Below are 24,552 nucleotides of genomic sequence, written 5' to 3' on the forward strand. Positions count from 1 at the left end.
ATTTTTATCAATATTTATTTCTTATGTGAATATGATATTTACACACACGTAATAACTTGTAATGTCATATGACCCAATATATTCGTCAATTTGACACGTCAGTGACGCGAGACTCTATTGCGACGAATAGCGTCAAATTTCGCAATAGGGAGCTATTTCCATTGGTTGTATAAATCGGCAGTTATCGGTATATAATTTGCCGATGCTACATCTAAGTTGTGTCTTACTATACAGTCGGCGCGATGCGAGTACGATGAAGTCATGTGTTATATCTGTTGATGATTGAATTCTAGTATTTAACAAAAGTCTTTGTGAGCCGAGGCCCAGTGGTTAGAACGCCTGCATCTTAACCGATGATTGCGGGTTCAAACCCAGGCAAGCACCACTGAATATTCATATGCATAATTTGCAATGAAAACATCGCGAGGAAACCTGCATGTATCTAATTTCATAGAAATTCTGCGACATGTGTATTCCACCAATACGCATTCCAAACTTTCTTCACAAATTGGGCCAGCGGTGGGAAATTGACAGGCTGTTGTTGTATGTAACAAAACGAATGTATATATAATGAACGGAGGCAAATATAACATAATTAATGTTTTACCGAAGTCGACGCCGGCCAATGATCAATGAGCTTGTTCAATTTATTTTAACAAAGTAAATTCCATTTAAGAGCTCCGGAGCCGCCGCTCAATTTATACCCAGAGCTGGGCTTTCATGAGAAATACTCGGGAGTCGGGGCTGGTTCGATCGCGGCGCGCTCGAGTGTTTTCATTAAGTTCGCTTAATCAATTTTTTATTCCAACCGGTGTCTGCTCCAGCGATAACTGCTGCTAAATTAATTTATCATAATGTGTACGTTCTGATAATCTATAGTAATATTATAAATGTGAAAGTAGCTTTGTAGTTATGTCTGTCTGTAGCTCTTAACTGCCAAACTAATGAACCGAATTTGACAAATTTTTTTTTATTTCAAATTTTTATTTTATTTTTAAATTTGAACTACCAACCCCCCAAAACTGCGAGCAAAGCTGCGCCCGATAACTAGTTTACAATATATCTGTATCTCGATTTAATATACTATTGTGTAACGTTATGAATGTGTAAGGCATCAATAAAACAGTTACTTTACTTCTCAGATTATATCATAAATATAGCCAAATAGAACGCGCGCAAACTAGCAGTGAGGCAATAAAAGTGAATACAATCATACTTATAAACAGACAAATATACTATAGTAAAGTAAAGTAACAGCCTGTAAATTTCCCACTGCAGAGATAAGGCGTCCTCTTCCATTAAGGAGAGGGCTTGGAACATATTCCACCACGCTGTTCCAATGCTAGTTGGTGGAATGCACATGTGGCAGAATTTCGATGAAATTAGACACATGCAAGTTTCCTCACGATGTTTTCCTTCACCGCCGAGCTCGAGATGAATTATAACACAAATTAAGCACATATATACATATAGTGATGCTAGCCTGGGTTTGAACCCGCAATCATCGCTTAAGATGCACACGTTCTAACCACTGGGCCATCCCAAATATACTATATAACTTGTATATATATGACTAATAGGAGTATAAGATTGCGTCCCCTCGACATCTGTCAACGGAGGAAGCATAGACGGACGTCAAATTATTTACTATATTTAAAAGATAATCTTGCAGTAAAATAAAAAAAGATATGTTTTTTCCTAATAAACTCTCCACACAAAATGTTGTACATTTGATTTATATATTTTCTAAATTTAATTGATGTGTAACGTTCGTCTCGATTACTTTTCACTGATAAAGAAAGTAAATTAAAAAAAGTTCACTGTTAGTTTTGTATTATGAATTATTTATATAATGCACATCTCTCCTAACATTCTTGAAAAAATTAAACGCACGAAACTATCGGTGTTAGAAAACGTTTTATTTTTAAATAAATTATCATTGGTTTACGTACTCGATACTTAATATAATAACACGTTGTCAAACAGTTAATTTAGATATGGTCCAGTGGATAACTTAGATCATATCGATAGCGGGTTCAAATCAGAGTACTATTTACTTAGTTTGCATGTTTTAACCAAATCTTGAGGTTATCTGCGTATGTCCAATGAAATGCAGCGTGGTGGAGTAATCTCCATGTTTCATCTTCAAAGAACTTTCGAGGAGGCCTTTTTCATACTTTAATATCTATTGAAAAAAAAAGTATGATTACATTGTTACTCAATAGTAATATTACTTATTGCTTTATTCTTTTATAAGCATGTAAACTACGCGTGTGCCCCCATTTATTTATAAATAGAATCACATACTTATCGAAAATTCTGTCGCGACAGCTGTCGTTCTATTTCCGAAACGAGGGGATGTTTTTATTGCTGGCTTAAGACTTCGATATATTATGCGGCACCTAATAAATGTACGTAGTACTACAACACGGAACATATTTTCGAGTAAATAAACACTTTCTGTAGCATATACAAAAAGAATAGTATAGACTGTACTTCGGAGTTAATTATTTCTGTTTTGTGTTTAGAATTAAGTGATCGTATTGTACAACGTATTACTTGTGTGTATATACAGATTGGTCGAGAAAATTATGAATTGCCTAACAGCCCGAAGTGGAAGTAAAAAATTAGATGAAGCAAATGCCGCGCCCTATTACCCACAACAGCCACCTTATAATCCAGAGTTCGTCTTTGGAAACGTCGAAAATAAATCAAATTATGTCTCGAGTTGGGGCGTCTGTTACTCTGTACAATACACTGTAATGTCTTGCGAAGACGAAGATAATAGCGGCGGGCGGGGGCGCCGATCGCTGTACGAGGGCGTCAACTGGATGCCGGTGAGTGCGCAAGTGTATCTACTTGTGTGCATTGCGGCGCACGCTCTCACTGCGCTTACGCATTTATCGTGCTGCCGTTTGTATAAACGTAGCTCTTGCCTGAAGTGTGATTAATATTGAATGCTCGTTATCGTAGTTGTAATATAAAATGTGCTTGTTCAAAAGAAAAATACATGCTAGTTATGTCTAATAAAAGAAGGATCAAAGTGTAAGGGTGTTGAAACTGCATCAGACGCAAGTACCGAGATCTATTTCCGAGCACGAACGATGGCCGTATTCGTATAGGCGTAGCTCATTTTGAACGAAAACATGCGTGAGCTCGGCCGCGGGGGCTCACTCGTGGCGGCCACCATCGCCGCGCTGCACAGCCGATCGGCCGTCGATGTGAAACTTCGTTCAATCAACTCTCGATCGACCATCGAAGAGGACTTAAACGTGCCTCGACCTTCGAGGGAATTTAAGACTGAGGAATTTTGTTCGCGCCGGGTATCCGAAGTGAGCGAGCGTCCCCTGTCTACTGCATCGGAAACATCAGAACGTGACTCGGCCTCCGTTAATTCTAGCGAGGACCCACCCCCACAAGAGAGTACGTAACTGACGCTCTGTGAACGAATCACTGACGTAGTATAATTATGCTGGAACTTAGCCAAATTTTAAAATAGAGGCAAATCGGTGACTCGTACTTAGAGTTTGTCGCTCAGTGTCGTTTAAAAGGGGCCTCATGTCCGACCAGGAGTATCTAACCGAGCCCTTTGATGAGGAGCAGGAGCGTGCGGTGGTGGGCTACGTGCACCCCGCCGTGCGCTCCTACATGTACTCACCAATGGGTAGGCATAGCAAGTTCGTTGTGCATGAGGCCCTGTCTTTAAACTATTTCATACAACAATTCTTATTTCGTGACAGGCGGTGACTCGGATAGTCCTGATGAGACGACCGTAAAATGTTCCACTTGGACGGAACGCGCGGGAATCCCGGCAAGAGCAGAGTCTTCGGACTCCGATAGTTCTACCTCGGGAGATGATTCCGATGAACATGAATATGAAACCGGCGGCTGTGACGCTGATTACCGGACTCTGACGCCGAACAGAGTATTTGATAACACGACACTTCGTGACAACGATTTCACATGGATGCCAAGCGCTGACACAATGCATAATCCAGACGAGCCACCTCTAGCGGACTCCAATGTTGTGGATTTTTCCGCTGCCAGCTTAGACCGGAGACGGAGAACGCCGGGTGATCGTAGTGACCGTGACAGGAAAACAAGGTCATCGACGACAGCTAAGCCCCCGCAGCATCCGACAAGTGTACGCGCCTCGCCGCGGTCTCGCCGCTCTCCTCGAAATGAAGAAACTCCACCCGATTTTCAGCGCCGATGGAATTCATATGAACATTTTCGTTACCCCGAAGGGGGGTGGTGGCCACCACCGATGTGCTGGTGCCACGGACCACCTGTTCCCCCGCCGTGCTGTATGCACGAGCGCACTTGGCCTTCGCACCCTTCTCTCTCAGTAACCTCGCGTTCGTACAACAAGGTATGCATACTTGCTATTGCTGGACTCAGAAGGGAAGTGTCTCCTTAATGTAATAGTGTACTACTGTTTAGTGATTTTAATATGTTTTAATTAAAGTTCTTCCTACGATTATATAATATACTGTGTGTTACTAATACAAATATTAATTTAAAGTGATTTTTGTGAAATTTATTTTCATTTGTTTTAATTATCGTATTTGACTCACATAGTGGCATTCTTTAACTAATAGTAAAAAAATATATATTTTTTATTAAATGTGTTATTTCAAGTGAGTGTAATATAGACAGTTTATTTACAAACTATCTTTAACTCGTTAAAACCAAGCCAGTAAATATACACTGTGTCGTGTTATCTTTTCAGAATGACGCCGAGGATCGCGTGCGTCGCCTCGAAGCAGATAAGGAGAGCTTACAGCTTCAAGTACAAGTATTATCCGAGCAAGTCGCCGCGCAGACCGAGAAGATGGCAGACTTGGAACGATCTCTCCACGACACGAGACAGCGACTGGACGACACCGAGCAAAGGCTACAGAAGGTATTTTGTCTCATATATTATGTATAACACTTGTGAAGATAGTATATAAAATAAAAACACTTGCAATTAATTTAAAAGTAACCTAGGTGGCTTTATGCTAACCTGTATAAGTACCACTCACTCTGTCAGATATTCTACCGTTAAACAGCAATACCCAGTATAGTTTTATTAGAGTTTGAAGGGTGAGAGCCAGTGTAACCTACCAAGAGACGTAATATCTTAATTCTCGATATTGATTGGTAATGTATTTAAAGGTTAATATTCCTTATCGCACCATTGTCTATGGGCGGTGATGTACATTTAACATCAGGTGGCCTCTTTTGCTCGTCCGCCTATCTATAGCCTAAAAAACATACTCTAGGTATTAATAAAAATATTACTAAGAGAAACAAGCTTGAAAGTTCGAATTGGACACCTTAAGCAATTGTCCCAAACGCGTATTACTGTTAATCGTAGAGAAATATGAAAATTTATAGCTGTACGAAAACTGATGCTTATAATCTTCAAAAATGATAAAAGGCTCGAGAAATATCACAAAAGTACGGTTCGTTCTTTAATGTAAAACCTTTTAGAATTCAGAACACATCGTGCCAGCGGAGTTGTTATTGAATAAACATGATTGGTAGGGCCGCGTAATTTCTAGCTGTAGGTTTCTGTACGTTTTCTCTTAGTTGTTAGTCTATAACGGGCCAGAGATCTCAGGGATTCAAATCCTTGTCGGACTTTATCGTAGGTATATTTACGCGTTAAGATACTATATACATCATACAAACGTTCATAAGGTAAGCTTTAAATATATTCATTCAACATAATGTTGTCTTAAATTTTCGCGATTATTACACATTTCAATAAAACTAGTTATAACGGATTTTAATCGCGTATATTAAATATTTTGGATATATTTTGAATATTTAATATACGCGATTAAAATCCGTTATAACTAGTTTTATTGAAATATATTCATTCAAATGAAAAAATAACTGCGTTAAAATCTTATATCAGATCCATTGACGTTTTAGTAATGTATTCAAAATCAAAAATCAAAATCAAAATAAACTTTGTTTAAGTGGGCTTTTACAAGCACTTTTGAATCGTCATTTAACAATTAAGTGAAGCTACCACCGGTTCGAAAAGTAGATTCTACCGAGAAGAACCGGCAAGAAACTCAGTAGTTACTCTTTTTCAACATTTAAAAAAATACAGTCATGTTAATTAATACAATTATTTAAATTAATATATCCTGCCCGGGTATTAATTCCACGCCTTTTTATCATCTACATAATCTTGTATCGAATAATACGCCTTTTTTTCCAATGTATTTTTTATAAACGATTTGAATTTAAGATAAATTTTTATAAACGGCAAAGTTAAAAATGTCTGCGGAATTTTAATATGGAAACGGATACCTTGCCCCAAGAAAGATTTATTAAATTTAGTATATCTATAAATAAATTATAAAACAAAATCGAGTTCTGTGTCTGCTTGTAACCGTTGAGGGGCTTAGAAGAAGATAGAGGATTTGATTCTTATACGTGTCTCATTTCATAAATATTCTGCAACATGTGTATTCCACTAACCCGCATTGGAACAGCGTGATGGAATATGTTTCAAACCTTCTCCTCGAATGGGAGAAGAGAGCTTAGCCCAGCTGTGGGAAATTTCTGGGCTATTATTGTTGTGTTGTTGATGCTTAAAGATATACATGTCTATTAAATATTCTCTTGTCAATTTCTGTCTCACTCTTTATTACTCTTATTAATAAAATCTGCCTCATCGTTTTTAATTCCATAAATAGAAAAAAAAATGTATTCCATGACGTCACGCCGATTGATTTCCTATTATAAAACGGTTTGTTCAGAGAAAGTGACGCCTCATTAGCAACGTAATGCAACGTAAATGAGTTCTCAGTTGAAAAATGTGCATTAACATACTTTAACACGTTCTATTCAGATTTAGGAAGTTACGTATTACTTTAATAAATCTAACATAACTGTAATAAAACTAGCGGCCCGTCCCGGCTTCGCACGGGCGGACATGATTTATTTTTATACATTTATATATGTATAAATATATGTATTTTTGTTGCTTTTTCCGACATGATAACAATTTTTGTGCTATTTCAACTTATTTACAAGAAAAAAATTAATAAAGTATATACCTAAACCTCCCTTATGATCTCTCCTGTCTATTAGTGAAAACCGCATGAAAATCCGGTCGGTATTTTTGGAGTTTATCTCTAACATACCGACAGACAGACGCTCCCGTGAGACATTGTTTTATAATATGTAGTGATATCACTTTGCGAATCGATAAGTGACGTAAGACACATCGATGACGTCATATCGTAGATGCTAAGACTGCTTAAGGATAGTATCTACTTTATATAAGATATTATATTTGTTAGTTTAAAAAGAAATTAAGATCAAAATATTTTAAAACAAATATGTACAATATTTATATGTAAATATTATTGATTTACAGTTGAATGTTATCTGTGAAACATTTAAAACATCATATATATAGAAATGTCTTAAAGAGTTTTTTTTTAATATCTGGTTTTCATCAAGCTTTGGAGTTATCATTACCGATATTCGGAACAGGCCACGTGTAACTGATGCGTAAAAATGTACAGTGAGTCATACCTCGTCTGGTAGATTAATAAAACGGTGGGCCTGTGTTAGATTTATACAATTTCATCATAGATTTCACAACTAGAAACCCGAGGCTATACTCGCGCCAAATTTAACTAAATTTTATAGAACACAAACCTTCATTGCTATTTTACTTCCTCGAATACTGGAATAAAAGCATGTAAGCATAAGTCCTTCTCTGGAACTCAAACTATCAACACACTAAAATACATCTAAATCGGTTTAGTAGTTTTAGCGTGATGAGGATACGTAATACATAGAGTTACTTTCGCATTTATAAAATTAGTGAATACAAATGATACTATCGCACTGCTTTAGAGGGGAGCTTTATTTCCCTAGAATAAATCGTAGATTTTAGTCATTTTTCTGGAAAAAACATTATAAATAAATATAGGTTTATGTACATCAATAAATATTTGAGTATTTATAGAAACAGGAATAATATTTATTTATTATACGCTTTGGTTTCTGACCCCTGAAATATTGAAAGGCCCATGGGGACAGTGCCTTCCCAAACATTAATCGTTCTAGAAACTTATATAATACAACATATAACCTTTTGTTTAAAATGAATCCCATATATAAAAAAGAATTACCTACGTTTAGTGTGAATACAGCATAGGTAATAACAACAATAATGCGCGGCGATACGGACTGAAATTTCCTGAATTGTTTTATATATTATATATAGGTATGTATTATTTAAATATATGTGTGGACTCTGATGTACTTATAAATCGAATTTGTGTGTTTTATTAATGTATAATTAATACTAATTACACATACATAGTTATCAAAAATAACTTCCTAACGTTAACTAATTCAAGAAGTTAAATTTTCATTACGCCTATGACCTATTTCGTAACACGATTTACGCGCATAGAGACGCAAATGGATGAAAAAAAAGTAAAGCTACGGCTTTGGTACCTCTAGTGTGTAATATTTAAAAACGGACGTAAAAGCTCGCCTGCGAAATATTTTCTAGTATTAAATGTTTATAGTTTTTAATGTGTTTCTCGCGCTCGGAACGCGGCCGGTCTGATAAAACAAATAGTTCTAATTTTGTATTCCATTTACATCTTACGTGTACGGCTCCTCGCCTCTAAGCAGACGTGGGATTTTATTTGAGATAAGAGTAAATGCAGCTATAAAATGTTTGATTGATAAAGTTTCTCTCTCGGGCCGACGCCTGTTCATGTTCCGTACTGCTTTGAGTCAAAACTTTTTATTTCTGCCCTCCTTGCAGCGCTTCATGTATGTTCTGTTTAAAATAATTTTTAACTATATTTTGTTTTTTTTTCTTATTGTCATCCGCGGCTTCGCTGGCGTTTAGGGCTAGGTTCTCAGGGTTACAATTATTTATTATTTTTTTAAAAAGAGTAACTACTGAGTTTCTTCTCGGTAGAATCGACTTTCCGAACTGGTGGTAGCTTTACTTATTTGTAAAATGACGATTCAAAAGTGCTTGTAAAAGCCTACTTGAATAAAGTTTACTTTGATTTTGATTAAGCATTAAAGTAAACTATAACTTTTCTTGGATTTCGAGCTTGCTTCATAGCAAATTTTATTCTGTTTAGTGGTTTGGTCATAAAAGAGTAACAGACAGCCAGAATTTCTTAATTTCAGTCTTTCATTTTTGTAATATTAGTACGTATAGATAAGCCGAGATAGCAGCAGATAGCGTTGACTAGAAGACGTGGATCTCAACAAAAGTTCGCATCTAAATTTTCATGGGTACATACTTATAATGTATCTAGTGCTTGGGCGTGATGGAATCGTGGTGATGGAAACCTAAATGTCTTAAATAAAATCCTCCCATGTGCATCTACCTCGAATATACTCGAAACATTATCCACAAAATGGATAACCAATAACTCATACATTTACCGGCTATTTAATATTTTATAATTATACTTTTAAAAAATGTTGTCGACCTCCGTGGTCGAGTGGGGTGTACACCGGTTTTCATGGGTACGCCACTCTGAGGTCCTGGGTTCGATTCCCAGCCGAGTCAATGTAGATTATCATTTGTTTTCTATGTTGTCTTGGGTCTCGGTGTTTGTGGTACCGTCGTTACTTCTGATTTACCATTACACAAGTGATTTAGCTACTTATATTGGGATCAGAGTAATGTATAGTACGACACAACTTAGATGTAGCATCGGCGAAATTTGTAAAACCGATCACATCCGAATTGAGTACGCTATCCTAAATTAGCAATATTTATTTTTCATGCGAATATAATCTTTACACAAACGTAATAACTTGTCATGTCATATGACCTAATATATGTATTCGTCAATTTGGCACCTCGATCTACATGTACTTGCTTACTCTGACGCGAGAATCTATAGCGAAAAATAGCGTCGAATGGCGCGATAGGGAGCTATTTCTATTGGTTGTGTAAATCGGCAGTAATCGGTTTTATTTTCATTCCATTGCACTTTCCGATGCTACATCTAATTTGTATCTAATTTGTGTGTGTACGTGATGTTGTCTCATATTTATTTATAAAAAAAAAATGTAATCATATTTCTAGATCTGAATATCTTGTATATTCCAATTGTATTCTATAGCTGGGTTTGCAATAGAATGATAGAAGTGTCTCCTTGTGTCAGATCTCAATAGGCAGGTCAGTTATTCTTACTTTATTGGAGTAATCCGTTCATCTATCGTGGTAGGACGTCCTTTACAATTGATACCTCAATTATTTTTATTTATATGTCCAACGGTTGATCAGTTTTATGTCTGATAACTTTTGTTGCGAAATAATAAAACATAATTGTTCACTAATGTTATAGTGGCAATTGGTCATTGAGATAAAAGATTATACAGCTGATAAAAATCGTGCTGTTAGTTTTCGTTGATTAATTACCAGGATAACCAATAATTCAGTTGTATTTAAATCATACAATTTTTTACGAAGCTAATTTTGTGTGTATTTGAGGTACATTTTTGGATCCGATAGATCATGCTGCGATCGGGAAGTAAGTAAAATTCTTATTTCACACAGGCGAAGTCGGGTCGGGAAGTAAGTTTATATGTTAGTGATGCTGTACGTAGGTGTCGCTGGAAAAAGTTTTTACTTGTAGATGATTTGCAGAGGAATGTGGGTCAGGTGTAATTATGCGCATTTCTGTGTGATGTGTTTACTTGCGTGTTACATGTACATATATATATATACGTTACGCATTGCATATGTAATTAATAAATGACGTGTAATGAGATTGCAACAACTCGCAAACAAATTATATATTTCGCGCAATATTATTATCTATTCGGTAGAGTTGTTTCTCGAAACTCACCACAAAAGATTATCATTAAAGAAATTAACATTTCTTTCTTTCTTTCTCTTTTTCTAATATCATTATCTATTCTATAGAGTTGATTAACTCGAAACTCACCACGAAAAACGATCTTTAAAGTCGAAAATGTTTTCGAGACGTTGACTGTTTTAATAATAACGTTAAAGGGATACTGATCAAAATAGCATATCACCGTAAGTCGGCTTTGAACAGTTCACGATTGGAGCACAAAGTTAGTTGCTGGTTGAAAGGCAGATGGAGTTCGGAACGCGATTAGTTACGAAAGCGAATTTATACTGATATTATAAATGTGAAAGTAGCTCTGTCTGTCTTTCACTTTAAAAGCAATGAATCGAATTTGACATTGACGAATTTGATTTTGCTATGAAGTAACCTTAAACTCCAAGGAAGGACATAGCCTACTTTTTTTCCAAACACATGATAATCAACTCATAAGACGCGTGAAGCCGCGGGCGACAACTAGTACTATATAAATAAGTGTCAAATTATCATTATATATCTTAACCACCAAAGAGATACACCGTGATACATGAAATTGGTATATAAAGGGCATGCTACTTAATTTGTGTGGTATCTCATTTATAAGTGAAACGTTGACAATTAATAAAATAAAAAAATAAACTATCAAACTATATCAAAATTAGATTTGCATAAATGTTATTATTTGTGTATGAAAAATTGCTAGTATAATATGAATTTATTAAACGTGAGAAGAGTGAAAAAATTAAAGAGGTATTAGTGAAAATACGTTTCGAAAAATTTGTATTCGCATTACATTTTAATTTCGTTTTTATTGCTGCACTATAATATTTTTATTTTATTGCCATTAATTGTTTTATAATCTTACACAATAGCATTAATTAATTAAGTAAAATAACAGCCTATAAATGTCTCATTGCTGGGTTGTTGCAATGCACAAAATTTCCTTGCGGCATTAACTGTGACCACTTACCATTAGCTCGTTTGTCCGTCCACCGAATAAAAAAAAAACGTGCGAAATTCGAACGCGCGCTATACTTAGTACTAAAAGTCAAACTGTGTCTGTTTTGTTAGACAATATTGGAAATCGTAATTTCGAAGTGATTCGTTTTATTTAGATACGCTGCGTCGATGCCTGTTTTATTTGGATTATATATTTGTGTTTCCATTGGCTTTGTTGGTCTCTGAATAATTAAAATAAGTTGCAAACACATAAATTTCCAACTACTTTAGTGCTGATGTACATAGACATGTAGTTCCCAAAGTTGGTGGTGCATGTAGGTTAATAATATTCTTGCAGCGCCATTTAGACCACTTTGGTGACCATCTTCGCATTTGCCCTCCTTCCTACCTATGTAAAAAAAACCTTTTCCTTACTGAAAAATTCTAATTTCGGTGATAGTTTTTTAACTAGAGGTACACAAACACATATATACATATTTAACTTATAATAACGCCTCTACTTTGAGTTTTCATATTTATTTTCTTCTTAAAAATCTACTGTTTTATTTTATTAACAAGATTATTCACCAAAGGGAAGTCCATGGTGAATAATCTTGCCAATAAAATAACCTGGGTTAATTAAGAATTCTTTATATAAATTAATAAATGTTTGAGGGTTTGAGATTAAGTAAATGTAATACTATATTTATATAAAGGTACATAATGAATTGCTTCTGGTTTTGACCAAAATAGTAATTAAACGAGAATGCTATTTCGATTGCAGGAAATGCTGCAACGTTCGTCGCTAGAAACTCAGAAATTAGAACTGTTATCGAAGTTAAGTGAAGTTAGGCTGCGGGCCGCCGAGCGAGGCCTCGTGGAGCGGTCGCCCCCGCCGGAGACGACGCCTGTCGCGCGCCCAGCTCCACCCAGGGTAAGATATATTAAATGTCGTATTATCATCCTATTTAGATTTAACCACTGGGCCATCTCGACTCTCAGCTATTTATTTTATATTTATTATTTTGCAAATAAAAAAATGACTATCTCTTAAAAGCTGACGCCAACCAACCTTATTTTTTTTCGAAAGGTTTTGTTTCCGACCTCCATATAGGGTGTTAAGACTCCAAGTAATCCCGCTATTGACGGACACGCCACATAACAGTAATTGAAGTCGATACTTATTCTTATTTTAGTCTCATATGTAACGTGGTTTGGTCATGCATTATTTTAAGAGATAAATAATGATTTGTCAAATGTATGCGAATAGTTGTTGGTAGAATAAATTATTCCATGTTTTGATTGTAGCGTAGTTAGTTAGTACATTTGATTAGTTTATGATAATCAATCACGTGCTCAACGCTGTAGGAAAACATTGTCTGGAATTAGTAAGTGTGGTGGAATAAGGTCTAAATTTACGCATAGTGGGGAACGACTTTTGCCCAGCTATGGGCTACAGATGACTCTACTATTTTGTTACTGTCTTAATTATATACAATTTAGTCGAAAGGTCTTTGATTATGTAGCGATTATTATTTTTAGGAATAAGTCTCAAAGCTATAAAAAATATTTTTAAAAATTTAATTACTACATTGAAATCACTTTCACACGTTTACCAAAACGGTCAGAATTAACCTGATAAAGCTAAAAGTTAAGCCGTGCAAAATACACCTTAACCACATAAATATCTTCCTTATTCCCATATGCATAGCAATGAATTTCCCTTGAGGATAACTTACGAAATAGGACGTCGCAAGGGACGGTAAAGACAAGCGGGACTCATTAGTCGCGCTCTGCGGGGTTTAACGAATGCCTAATGATCCATATAGACTGCTACAGACTGAACTACATATATCATTTACACGGATAATGCACAGCTTAGATAAGGACAAATGGAAACCGATACTGTTTAACGTCTGGAAATATAATTCATTACAGTAAATCTATCCTACTAATATAAAATATTATATTGAAAGTCTGTGAGGATATATGTATGTTTGTTACTCTTTCAAGTATAAACTACTGAACGGATTTGTATGATTTTTTAAAGTAATATAGGTTATACATAAGAATAATACATAGGCTATGATACATATCAAGTAGCCAGGGCTAGTTCGCTAGTAGAACTAAAATATAATGACTGCATTTATGAAGAAATCATTACATATTTCATTAAAAAAAAACGCTAAATGTATGTGTAATGATATATGAATAAAAAGTATATTCAACTTTATAAACGCAACAACAAATTTTCGTATATTTCTACTACAGTTGTGTTCCAGTTTGAAAGGTCAACCCAGTGTAATTACAAGAACAAGATATATAAAATTAAAATCTTTTTCCCTAGTTTGAGAGATTAGTTATGCCAGAAATTGTTAAAGTTCCATACGGCTCCTATGCATAGCGGAACCCACTTACCATAAGGAATTTTGAGGAGTACTGATTTTAATAAATACCTAATACCTGGTCACCCCTTTCCTCCTAACTATTGGACGTAGCCGCGACTGCAAACTATATTTGTGAAAATAAAAATTAAAACATGTGATGAAATGGTTTCATTATAATTAAACTTATTGTTTATGATTGAGCTTTGGATCATCTGCTATCTGATTTTTACGAAGAGTCTCATGTTATACTGTGTGTCATAAAGTAAAGTATAAAACTCATCGTTAGATATTACATAACTAATAAGAATAAATTTCTTAAAATAAATAAGAAAACAACTATAGTGTTGAGTGTTCCCAAACTTTTTTTTGAGCTGCACTTTTTTTCCAAGATCTTTTTGCCCTTGGTGTGAATAAGACAAAATAAAACACGCACAAATGTTGACATTAAAGTATAAAGTGTAATCGAGACGTAATGTTATTATCGTTCTTTCCACCTTTGCACGCGGTCAAGATTTATACAGTAACAAGTTTTAGTGGATATTTGTATATACAACAACAACAGCCTATAAATTCCGACTGCTGGGTTAAAGGCCTCCTCTCACTTTGAGGAGAAGGTTTGGAACATATTCCATTACGCTGTTCCAATGCGGGTACTGATTTGTATATATTTAAAAGTCATTAATACTAACCTATGTTATTAGTTGATATATTTGCCATGGGAAAACCTGTGTTGCCGTGTGTACACCGCAGTGTCGGGCTGTTGCAGACGCCGCCGGCGAACTACGGGCGTCAGATCGAGCGCAACACGCACGTGTACTCGTCGCTGCCGCGCTCGTCGGCGCTCGGCGCGGAGGCGCGCGTGGCGTTCGGTAAACACAACATGGTGGTGGCGCGCGGCCGCGGACACTCCGTGCCGAACCTAGGTCTCTCCCGTCCCAAACTGCACCCTATTCGTAGCGCGTTGAGGTCGCTTCTCGCTTGCCCGCTTTGTTTGTCCCACGTGACTAGCCTGTGTTAACTTTAGCGAGATTTTAAGTTTCGAACTTTGTAATTATGCTTTGACCTTCATTATAGTAATGTGGTCCCTCTCAGCTAGTGCTAACATTAATATTTAAAACATTGCATCATTGATGTTGATGTTCAAGTTTGACATTTCATTTAAAACTTGACCAATCAGTAATTTCCTTTTTACATTAGACTAACTAGTATCGTATCTGGGACATATTTGGGAACATAAATCATGACATCAGATTATGAATCAAACGATAAGCGCGCGATGATTCGCCTTGATGGAGTTCTCTTTTACTAAAATGTATAGATTTATTATACACCTTAATTCCATTGGGGTAAGAGTTTTTTACAATGCCACAGCAATATTATACTTTACTAATAAAAAATAACTTCTTTAACCTATTGTAACATTTTGTCTAATCATAAAGGCATAATCTTAATAAATTACCGTTTCTGGCTAGCTGGAAACTTGATCCCTTTTGATATTGCAATTTCAATTTAAATGACCTATTTTATATTTTTGCAATATTTTACATACAAGCTGCAAATAGACTGAATCGTAATTTATTTTATGATAGTATTCATACACAAAGTCACCTTGTCGCAGAACGTGATCTTGAAATAAATGCTGAACTATATTCAGGATTATATTTAGTGTCTGTATATAATTGCGTAATTTTATAAATAATGTTAAGATAATGCCACTTTTTAGATTTGCTTTTTCAAAATTTTAATATATGTGTTTATTATAAGTTTATGATTTTATTTAGAAAAATTACGTGCGATATTCCTGGCATGTTACCGCTTAAGCCTTTTATTAATATGTACTGTAGACACTTAATATTCAATTTGTAGTAAAAAAAAGTCCAGAATAAACGTAATCAAGAATTTAAAATGAAAAGAAATTCTTCCGATTACATTAAAGTATACTTTTTTTTATAAAATAATATCTCACCACTAGTTTAAATTGTTGCCTTCTGCGTGCAACCGGAACGTTACTCAAGATATCAATTGAGAAATCGTTGGCGGTAGTTGTTAATAATATTTCCTTTGTTCTTCAAATAGACAAATGTCACCTTAGTCTACCCGTGACCACGAACACTGCAAAGTGCTCGAAACGTTGGGATGTTTAAAAAATAATTAATATACGCGATTCATCCGTTATAATTAGTTTTATTTAAATGTGTAATAATCGCGAAAATTTAAGACAACATTACTCATGGTGGTCCCGCCCGCGCAGCCGAGAAGGAGGAGACGGCGCCGCGCGGCAGCCCGTCGCCGTCGCTGCGCGAGGCGCGCGGCCGCCTGGGCAGCGCCAGCGTGCGCCTCGAGGGCGACGAGCTGGCGCGCACGGCGCTGCGGGCGTCCGTGCCGCGCCCGCGCGCCCTCGCCATGCCCTGGTCAGTGCTGCCGGTTTTTTATTTTTCTTTTTTTATTTTTTTTTTTATTTTATGTTATAGGTTGGCGGGCGAGCATATGGGCCACCTGATGGTAAGTGGTCACCATCATCAATAGACAATGACGCTGTAAGAAATATTAACTATTCCTTACATCGTCAATGCGCCACCAACCTTGGGAACTAAGATGTTATGTCCCTTGTGCCTGTAGTTACGCTGGCTCACTCACCCTTCAAACCGGAACACAACAATACTGAGTACTGCTATTTGGCGGTAGAATAACTATCTGTCGCAGGCTAACAAAGATCCTAGTCCACTCAAAGTAAAGTCCATTTAAAGAATATTATATTATATTAAAGAATATTATATTAAAAGTTCAATAGATGTAATTTTTTCAAAAATTTAGGAAAAATCTTTGAGATGTTTCTCGGGGCTCCATCTCGGACCCATGTCATATCCATATATTTACTGAAAAAAAAAGTAGAATCGTAGATTTTAGTTTACGACTCAGTCGGCCGTTGAACATTCCACTACGGGGTTAAATCAAACTCGCAAGTACCGCCGTTCAAGCTTACGCGTGTGTCAGGCAAACGACGGACGTGCGCGAGTGGGACTGCGACACGACGTGCGGCTGGCTGGAGAGCGCGGGGCTGGAGGCCTACGTGCCCGCCGCGCGCGCCTGGCTGGCCGGCGCCGCGCCCGGCGCGCTGCACGCCGCCGCGCCCGCCGCGCTCGAGCGCCACCTCGCGCTGCGGCACCCGCTGCACAAGAAGAAGATCCTGCTGGCGCTCGCCGACCTCGCCGTGAGTACCGCGCGCGTGCGTGCGGGGGGTGTGGGGGGGGTGGTGTACTGACGCGCGCGTGTGCAGGGCGGGCACGGCGACGCGCTGCTGTCGGCGGCGGGGCGGCTGGACGCGGCGTGGGCGCTGCGCTGGCTGGAGGACGTGGGCGTGTGCGGGCTGCGCGGCGCGGCGGCCGAGGCGGCGCTGGACGCGCGCGTGCTGCACCGCCTCACGCACGCCGAGCTGCACGCGCACCTGCGCGTGTCGCTCGCGCTGCACGCGCTCTCCGTGCGCCGCGGCATCCAGGTGCTGCGCGAACACCGCTTCCACCCGGAGACGATGATCCGGCGCGCGGCGGAGGGCGCGGTGGCGGGGGCGGCGGGGGTGGGGGCGGAGGGGGCGGAGGGCGCGGGGGCGGAGGGCGAGGGCGCGGGCGAGGCGCAGGTGGCGCGCTGGTCGTCGCACCGCGTCATGCAGTGGCTCAAGGAGATCGACCTGGCGGAGTACGCGCCCAACCTGCGCGGCGCGGGTGAGTACATCGGAGCTTAGGCATTCAGTCTCCCGTAGTCAGTTTCTCGTAAAACCTAATTTAACCACGACTTATTTTCTATTTTTATTCTATATTTAAGAGATGATTATAAAATTATATATTTATTAATGACTTTCATAAGGAGGAACTTCCTTAGATATATTCATCCCCAATTTCACCCACTTAAATTTGTCTTGTTATTATCACTCACGCACTCGTAATTATACTAAAACCCAAATACCAATTCCTATATTTCTACCATGAATATATATAATTTTAAAACAAACCATCAGCCTCTACTTAATCCTTTGGGAAACGATGAAAATTTGCAGAATTAATAATAATAAAAGAAAAATTCGTCCTGCTTTCATACCGTTTTGAATGTCCTTTGTACTTCAGTTATTTTTTTTTGAAGTATATAAGAAGTACAACTATATATTAAAATTTCGGCATATTTTATTTAATGATGATCACGCAGGTGTCCATGGCGGGCTGATGTTGCTGGAGCCCCGATTCACGGCGGAGCTGCTGGCCGCGTTACTGAACATCCCCGCGAACAAGACCTTGCTCCGGCGGCATCTTACACAAAGGTATGGTCTCATCGCCTACCCATTACTTATTCTACCCTTTTTTGCTCATATTTTGACATATGAGAGATGAGATGGCCCAGTGATTAGGCTGAGATGGCCCAGTGGTTAGGCTGAGATGGCCCAGTGGTTAGGCTGAGATGGCCCAGTGGTTAGAACGCGTGCATCTTAACCGATGAATGCGGGTTCAAACCCAGGCAAGCACCACTATATATATGTGCTTAATTTGTGTTTATAATTCATCTCGTGCTCGGCGATGAAGGAAAACATCGTGAGGAAACCTGCATGTGTCTAATTTCATCGAAATTCTGCCACATGTGCATTCCACCAACCCACATTGGAACAGCGTGGTGGAATATGTTCCAAACCGTCTTCTTAATGGCAGAGGAGGCCTTATCCCAGCAGTGGGAAATTTACAGGCTGTTACTTTGACATATGCTCCCAAATCGGTACCTGTATTAACACTGTAGCGTGTGATCCCGAACTTTTGGAAGACAGCTTTGAATATCCCTAAAAATGGCAACCGCTCAAGCTCGTGCAATTATAGGCCTATACCGATCACCTCCTTGTTCTCCAAGATAATAATCCAAAATAATTGCCAACTCCTGCGATACCTAAAGGAGCAATAGCTGATTACGACTGTCAGTACGACTTACGTCGGGTTCGCTCAACTGGTGATCTAATTTACCTGTCATATAAATGGGTGGCAGCAGTTGAGTCCAGAGTCCGAAGTCCAGTAATGCTTCCCGCATTAGCAGCTAATTTAAACATAACAAAGACTTCGATCGCGTATGGTACGAAGCGCTTCTTTCAAGGCTACCTATCGGTTGCCTGGGCCAGTATGCAATTTGATTACCACCATTATGGCAAATCAGAGCATTAAGGTCGTTGTCGAAACTGACTTAAAATGTCGATATGTTCTGACTTAAAATTCGTCAATTCTGGTGTACCATCACCAGGCTATCATCACATAAGGCTGTGTACCATCACGTACTCTACCAATTCTACTTGTCAATGACTTATTGCGAAGTAGCAACATTTACTGCTAGGCACAAAGTCGGCTTTATTCAGTACTCCATGTACTGCTTTCACCAGCGCGTGCTTTGGGTCTTCAGCTTCTTCCATCATCCAGGCTCGAATTATCGGCGATCAAGCTCTTTGCTACCTTTTTGATACTTTGACTTGAAGAAATGTTGGATTACTCTGTGCCTTCTACCGTATTCTTCTAAAGAGCAATAATAATTAATAAATTATTAGAAACAATTTAAGTGTTTGTCTATGGTCTTCTGATCAAGATGTATGTTGACATTTTCAGGTTTAACGACTTGCTCGGACGAGATGTGATTCAGCAAAAGCGGAATGCGGAGCAGACCCTCGGATATCAACCGCTCACAGCTACTACCAAATATAAGGTACCGTTGACACAAAATATTTGTCACATCAGCCTCGACTTAAGTAACAAGCGCCCACGACCCGCAGAAGATTTTTAAAAGATTGTCAGCGAACTAATTGTAATTCTTTTGTTTATATTTGTATGTTATTGTTTTACTATTATTGTTAATTCTTGTCATTTTTAACCTTGATTTACTAACAATTAATTATTTGTGATTTTGTCATCTCCAACTTTATCTTTGCAAGTGGTATTCACCTTAATAGGTAATGCATTTAAGTTGCATTAAAATTGTATACCTTTGTACGTGTTTATGTATTTACCACTGGTGAATCTTAAATAAATAAATAAATAAAAGATCTCAACGATGAGCTCAGACTTGGGTCCCAAAATCAAAAAGGTTTTTAAAATCTCATGTTTATTGAGTTAAAACGGTCCTCTTTCTCATTAAATACTTTTTAGGACTTTTCTTATTCTCGCTGCCTCATTACATCTGCCATTATTAATAGCATATTTTCCCATTTCATACTTCAGATACGTTGGATAGAGGTCTTAAAGTATCTAGCAAAGTTGTGCTTAAAAAAAATGAATGTCCGCTGAATTAATTGAACGACGTTCTATTACGCGCCTTATAGTAGAGTGATCTATAAAACCATCAGAAAAAAAACATTATGATCTGTTTATATAAATGGAGTGAAGATAGAATGATAAAGCCAAAGTTAGATTTAGTTATTCTTCCGCCAAATAACAGTACTCAGTATTGTCGTGTTCCGGTTTGAAGGGTGAGTGAGCCAGTGTAACTACAGGCACAAGGGACATAACATCTTAGTTCCCAAGGTTGGTGGCGCATTGACGATGTAAGGAATAGTTAATATTTCTTACAGCGTCATTGTCTATGGGTGATGGTGACCACTTACCATCAGGTGCCCCATTTGCTCGTCCGCCAACCTATACCATAAAATCAAAAATAAATAAATAAAAAGTACTTAAACGACAATTTCATTAATAACAAATATATTTAAAAGGTACCAAAGAAGAGCCAGTTCTCGTTAAAGCGAAAGAAGAGCAAAGACGACCTTGACCTCGGCGACCTCGTGTGTCCTCTGCACGACGACTGCTCAGGTGACCTTATGGCCTCGCCCGTAAGTTGCCCACTAACAATACTAATCGCTACACAGCACATTTTTATTTACTGTTTAATATATACTATACCCTCTCCTTTAAAGAATATAGCTGTGTGTTGGTCCGCAACATGGTCGACATATAGATATATGTGATTTGATATTACGAATCAGGGGCCACATTTTGCCTAACATTAAACACAAGCAGTAATATCTATACTAATAAGTGGGGATTAGTTTTTGTTTGAATGCCTAATTAATAAAACTACTAAACCGTTGTACCCAAAACGTACTACAAGTATTTAATACGGGATATTTACCATGATTTTTAATTTTATTTGGTGGATTTCGGTATTTTGGACATTATCTGCGAATGTCTTGTTCACGAGAAGAAAATAATACGTTAGGCTTTAGTGAAACATTTGACAACAGCTGCGACCACTAATCCCGCTTACTTTGTTCGCGTAGAATATGAATATATTTACAAATTAACTTAAAATATTACGTTGATGATTGGTATACAAAATGGTTTTACCCTTAGTTTCCAAAAAAGTAATATGTCCTTTCTCAGGCTCTAGACTATTTATGTAACAAATTTCATTAAAATCGGCCCAGTAGTGTTGGCGTGAAAACGAGACAAACAGACAAAGTTAGTTTCGCATTTATAATATTAGTATGGATTTAATAAACGTTTCGTGTAATAATCATTTCTAGGTATGCTAACAAATATGTGTTTACTTTGCTAATAGTAGTTGATTTTACTTTTTGATGTTGAAATGTAGTTAATAGCTCGGGAAAAATTGTAAGAGTATTCAGATATTCACGTGAAAATTAAAGCGTGGGAAGAAATTAGTACGCAGTATTTTCTTCGCTTTCTTTTTCTCCCGAGTCTCACGAGTTGACAGAGAACGACCGTCTCTTCGAATAGTGTCTAATCCATAGTGGCAAATGACATGACACTATTAATGAGCACACTCCACTTTGGAAACGTGACGTAACAATGACAATGACAAACACTTTAAAGTCCCCGTGACAAAAATCACCAGTGCGCGCTAGCTCTTATTTACACTTTTACATGCTATGCAACTAATGATTTTCCGCAACGACACCTTTTGATTTTATCTATTCGATAAAAAAACTTGGACATTTATTTAATGAAAAAATTTGGTTTACTGGCGGTTTCTATTCGAAAAATTGCTACGTTGACTTTATATTCAATTTTAAGGAAAATAATATCGTAAAAAATAATTAGCCGTTCCTTCGTCGTTTGTCATATAATATATTTACTATTAAAACAACGTTATTTACGTAATATGTAATTTAATTAAAGTTTTAAAACATCCAAATAAAAATCAATGTTAAAATACTAAGAAAGATAAACTAATCTTAATAAAAGTACATATTTATCGTAATAAAATTTGCGAATATTTTGTTGTACTCTTTCAATGTACAAAAATTCCAATTTAATAACAAACTACTTTTCATATATTCAAAATAGGTTATTGGTATTGTTTAATTACTATATTTTAGATTAATTTATTTGCAGCGAATACACTAATACAGGACAATGAGTCCCATAGAATGACACTATATTTAGGAAACTCAAACAGTATCGTCTTAATAATGTATATTGACTGTATTAAAATACAACGAAGCTGTAAAGCAAACAAGGCAGTTTTAATATTTTTATTACAAATTCTATAATTAACATTAACGTAATCTTCATCAGTTATGTTGTAAGACAAATTTATAGTGCGACACAATTTCGATGTAGTATCAGCAAAGTCAATAATACCGATTAATGCCTATTTACACAACCAATAGAAATAGCTCCCTATCGCGCCATTCGACGCTATTCGTCGCTATAGATTCTCGCCGCAGTTCAACCAGAGAAAGCAAGTGCATGTAAATCGACGTGTCAAATTGACGAATATATTAGGTTATATGATGTTACAAGTTATTATGTTTGCGTAAAGATCATATTCGCATAGGAAAAAAATATTGATAATTTGGGAGAGCGTACTTAATTCGTATGTGATCGGTTTTACGCATTAATATGATACTATGCTCCGTCTAAGTTGTGTCGCACTATAATTAATTAACTGTTTTTAGATTTTTTTACTCGATCGAGGTATACACACGGTTTTTTATAGTAATATTTAGGGTAATGTAATGTATGTTTATTTTTATCAGTAGTAGTAGTAGTACAGGGTCGCTGCCTGAGGTGTAATAAATCGTTAACGAATAAACAAACGCGTGTTCGAAGCGACGATTATCGATACATACAATTTGTTTTCATGAATCAATATATTTTAACAAGGAATTATAATAGAGGTTTTAATAAAATTATGTAGTTTATTTATCACTATTCGTTGGTACGATTAACACGTACGGTAACCGCCCCCTTCCCCCCCTTTATTACCCTGCTGGCAGCGAGTCCATTCCCCTAGTGTAGCTCCCTTAACCGATATAACCGGGTGTGGTGTGGTGTACTAACGTGGTTTGGCGTGGTGTCCGTGACCGTATACTGTATGTGTAACCCGGCGCCCGCAGACGATGAGAGTAAAGTCAGCAACAGCGGGCGTCGCGTCGGCTGTCTGTCCCCCGCGTGACGCGGCGCGCGCCCACTAGTGGGCCGCCGCCCGCCACGCCGCGCTCGGGCCGCGCCCGCCACGCCGCAGCTCGCTCGGACCTACCTGTGAGTCGTTGATTCGTTCGCTTCACTCCTATCGTTTTGATATTTAACTGGAACATATTTAAAGTATTTTTGTAATGTTTTCGACGTGCGACAGCTTTAAATTCACTGTCCCGATTGTATCCGACTAGTGTTGTGTCAGCCGGCGTCCCGACCGGCGCGATGTATATTTTAGATTTGTATAAAGTGCTCGGTCAGCTCCGGGGTGTTTCGATTGTGTACCAAAAATCATTTCATGTGTTCTATTGGATTTTAGGTTTAAGGAGAAGTTAATTTAAAGTTATTTAATACGACAGTAATTAATTATGTTTTGTAAAGGTACGTGTCCACTGAAATGGAGTTGGCAAATTTTGTGTCTGATTTTTTTTTATTTGGCATTTTTTAAACCATATTTTTAATTATTAAAATGAAAATAATATATTAATAATAACTAATTATATTTATAATGTCGGTGTCAACTGTACAAGTATGTGTTAATCGTCTACTAACGCATTGTAACAGACACAAAACTTGCCAACTTTAACAGACACAGCTTAACGACAAATGTAATCTATCACAGTATGATAATTTGCGACCCAGTTATAATTTCGGACATCTTTGTTACATTCCAATGTATCTAGATATGAAAATTAAACAATAGTTTACTTTTAATTCATCTGTAGTCTATTCCAAATGCTTGGGAGTAAAGATAAATCGATAACTTGCTCGAAGTTTTAATTAACCTGTGATGTTCCTTTGCGAAAAAATGGCGTTATTACTGAAACTTTGAGAATAAAATAAAATTAATATAAGGGTAATTGCGTTGTATAATAAATAAATATATATAAAATATAGTAAAACAAATGCCTG

General features: G+C 37.4%; 1 protein-coding gene across 1 annotated transcript; it reads left to right on the forward strand.

The window, feature by feature from the left end:
- Positions 1–2,834: 2,834 nt before the first annotated feature.
- On the forward strand, positions 2,835–24,480 carry LOC124544302 (liprin-beta-1). The gene is made up of 12 exons (XM_047122783.1): positions 2,835–3,423; positions 3,741–4,372; positions 4,733–4,906; positions 12,589–12,738; positions 14,958–15,114; positions 16,443–16,602; positions 17,186–17,402; positions 17,469–17,910; positions 18,389–18,500; positions 19,813–19,909; positions 20,913–21,029; positions 23,562–24,480. The coding sequence occupies exons 1-12, from the start codon at positions 3,147–3,149 to the stop codon at positions 23,637–23,639; spliced, it is 2,613 nt and encodes an 870-aa protein (XP_046978739.1). The 5' UTR covers positions 2,835–3,146; the 3' UTR covers positions 23,640–24,480.
- The last annotated feature ends 72 nt before the right edge of the window (positions 24,481–24,552 follow it).

The sequence above is a fragment of the Vanessa cardui genome, chromosome 4, assembly GCF_905220365.1.
Source record: "Vanessa cardui chromosome 4, ilVanCard2.1, whole genome shotgun sequence".
Lineage (NCBI taxonomy): Eukaryota > Metazoa > Arthropoda > Insecta > Lepidoptera > Nymphalidae > Vanessa > Vanessa cardui.

Excerpts from the sequence above, each read along its gene's own strand:
- LOC124544302 (XM_047122783.1), top strand. The coding sequence starts at position 3,147 with ATGCGTGAGCTCGGCCGCGGGGGCTCACTCGTGGCGGCCACCATCGCC. Across the intron at positions 17,911-18,388 it reads GCCCAACCTGCGCGGCGCGG|GTGTCCATGGCGGGCTGATG; the intron begins GTGAGTACATCG and ends ATGATCACGCAG. Across the intron at positions 18,501-19,812 it reads CGGCGGCATCTTACACAAAG|GTTTAACGACTTGCTCGGAC; the intron begins GTATGGTCTCAT and ends TGACATTTTCAG.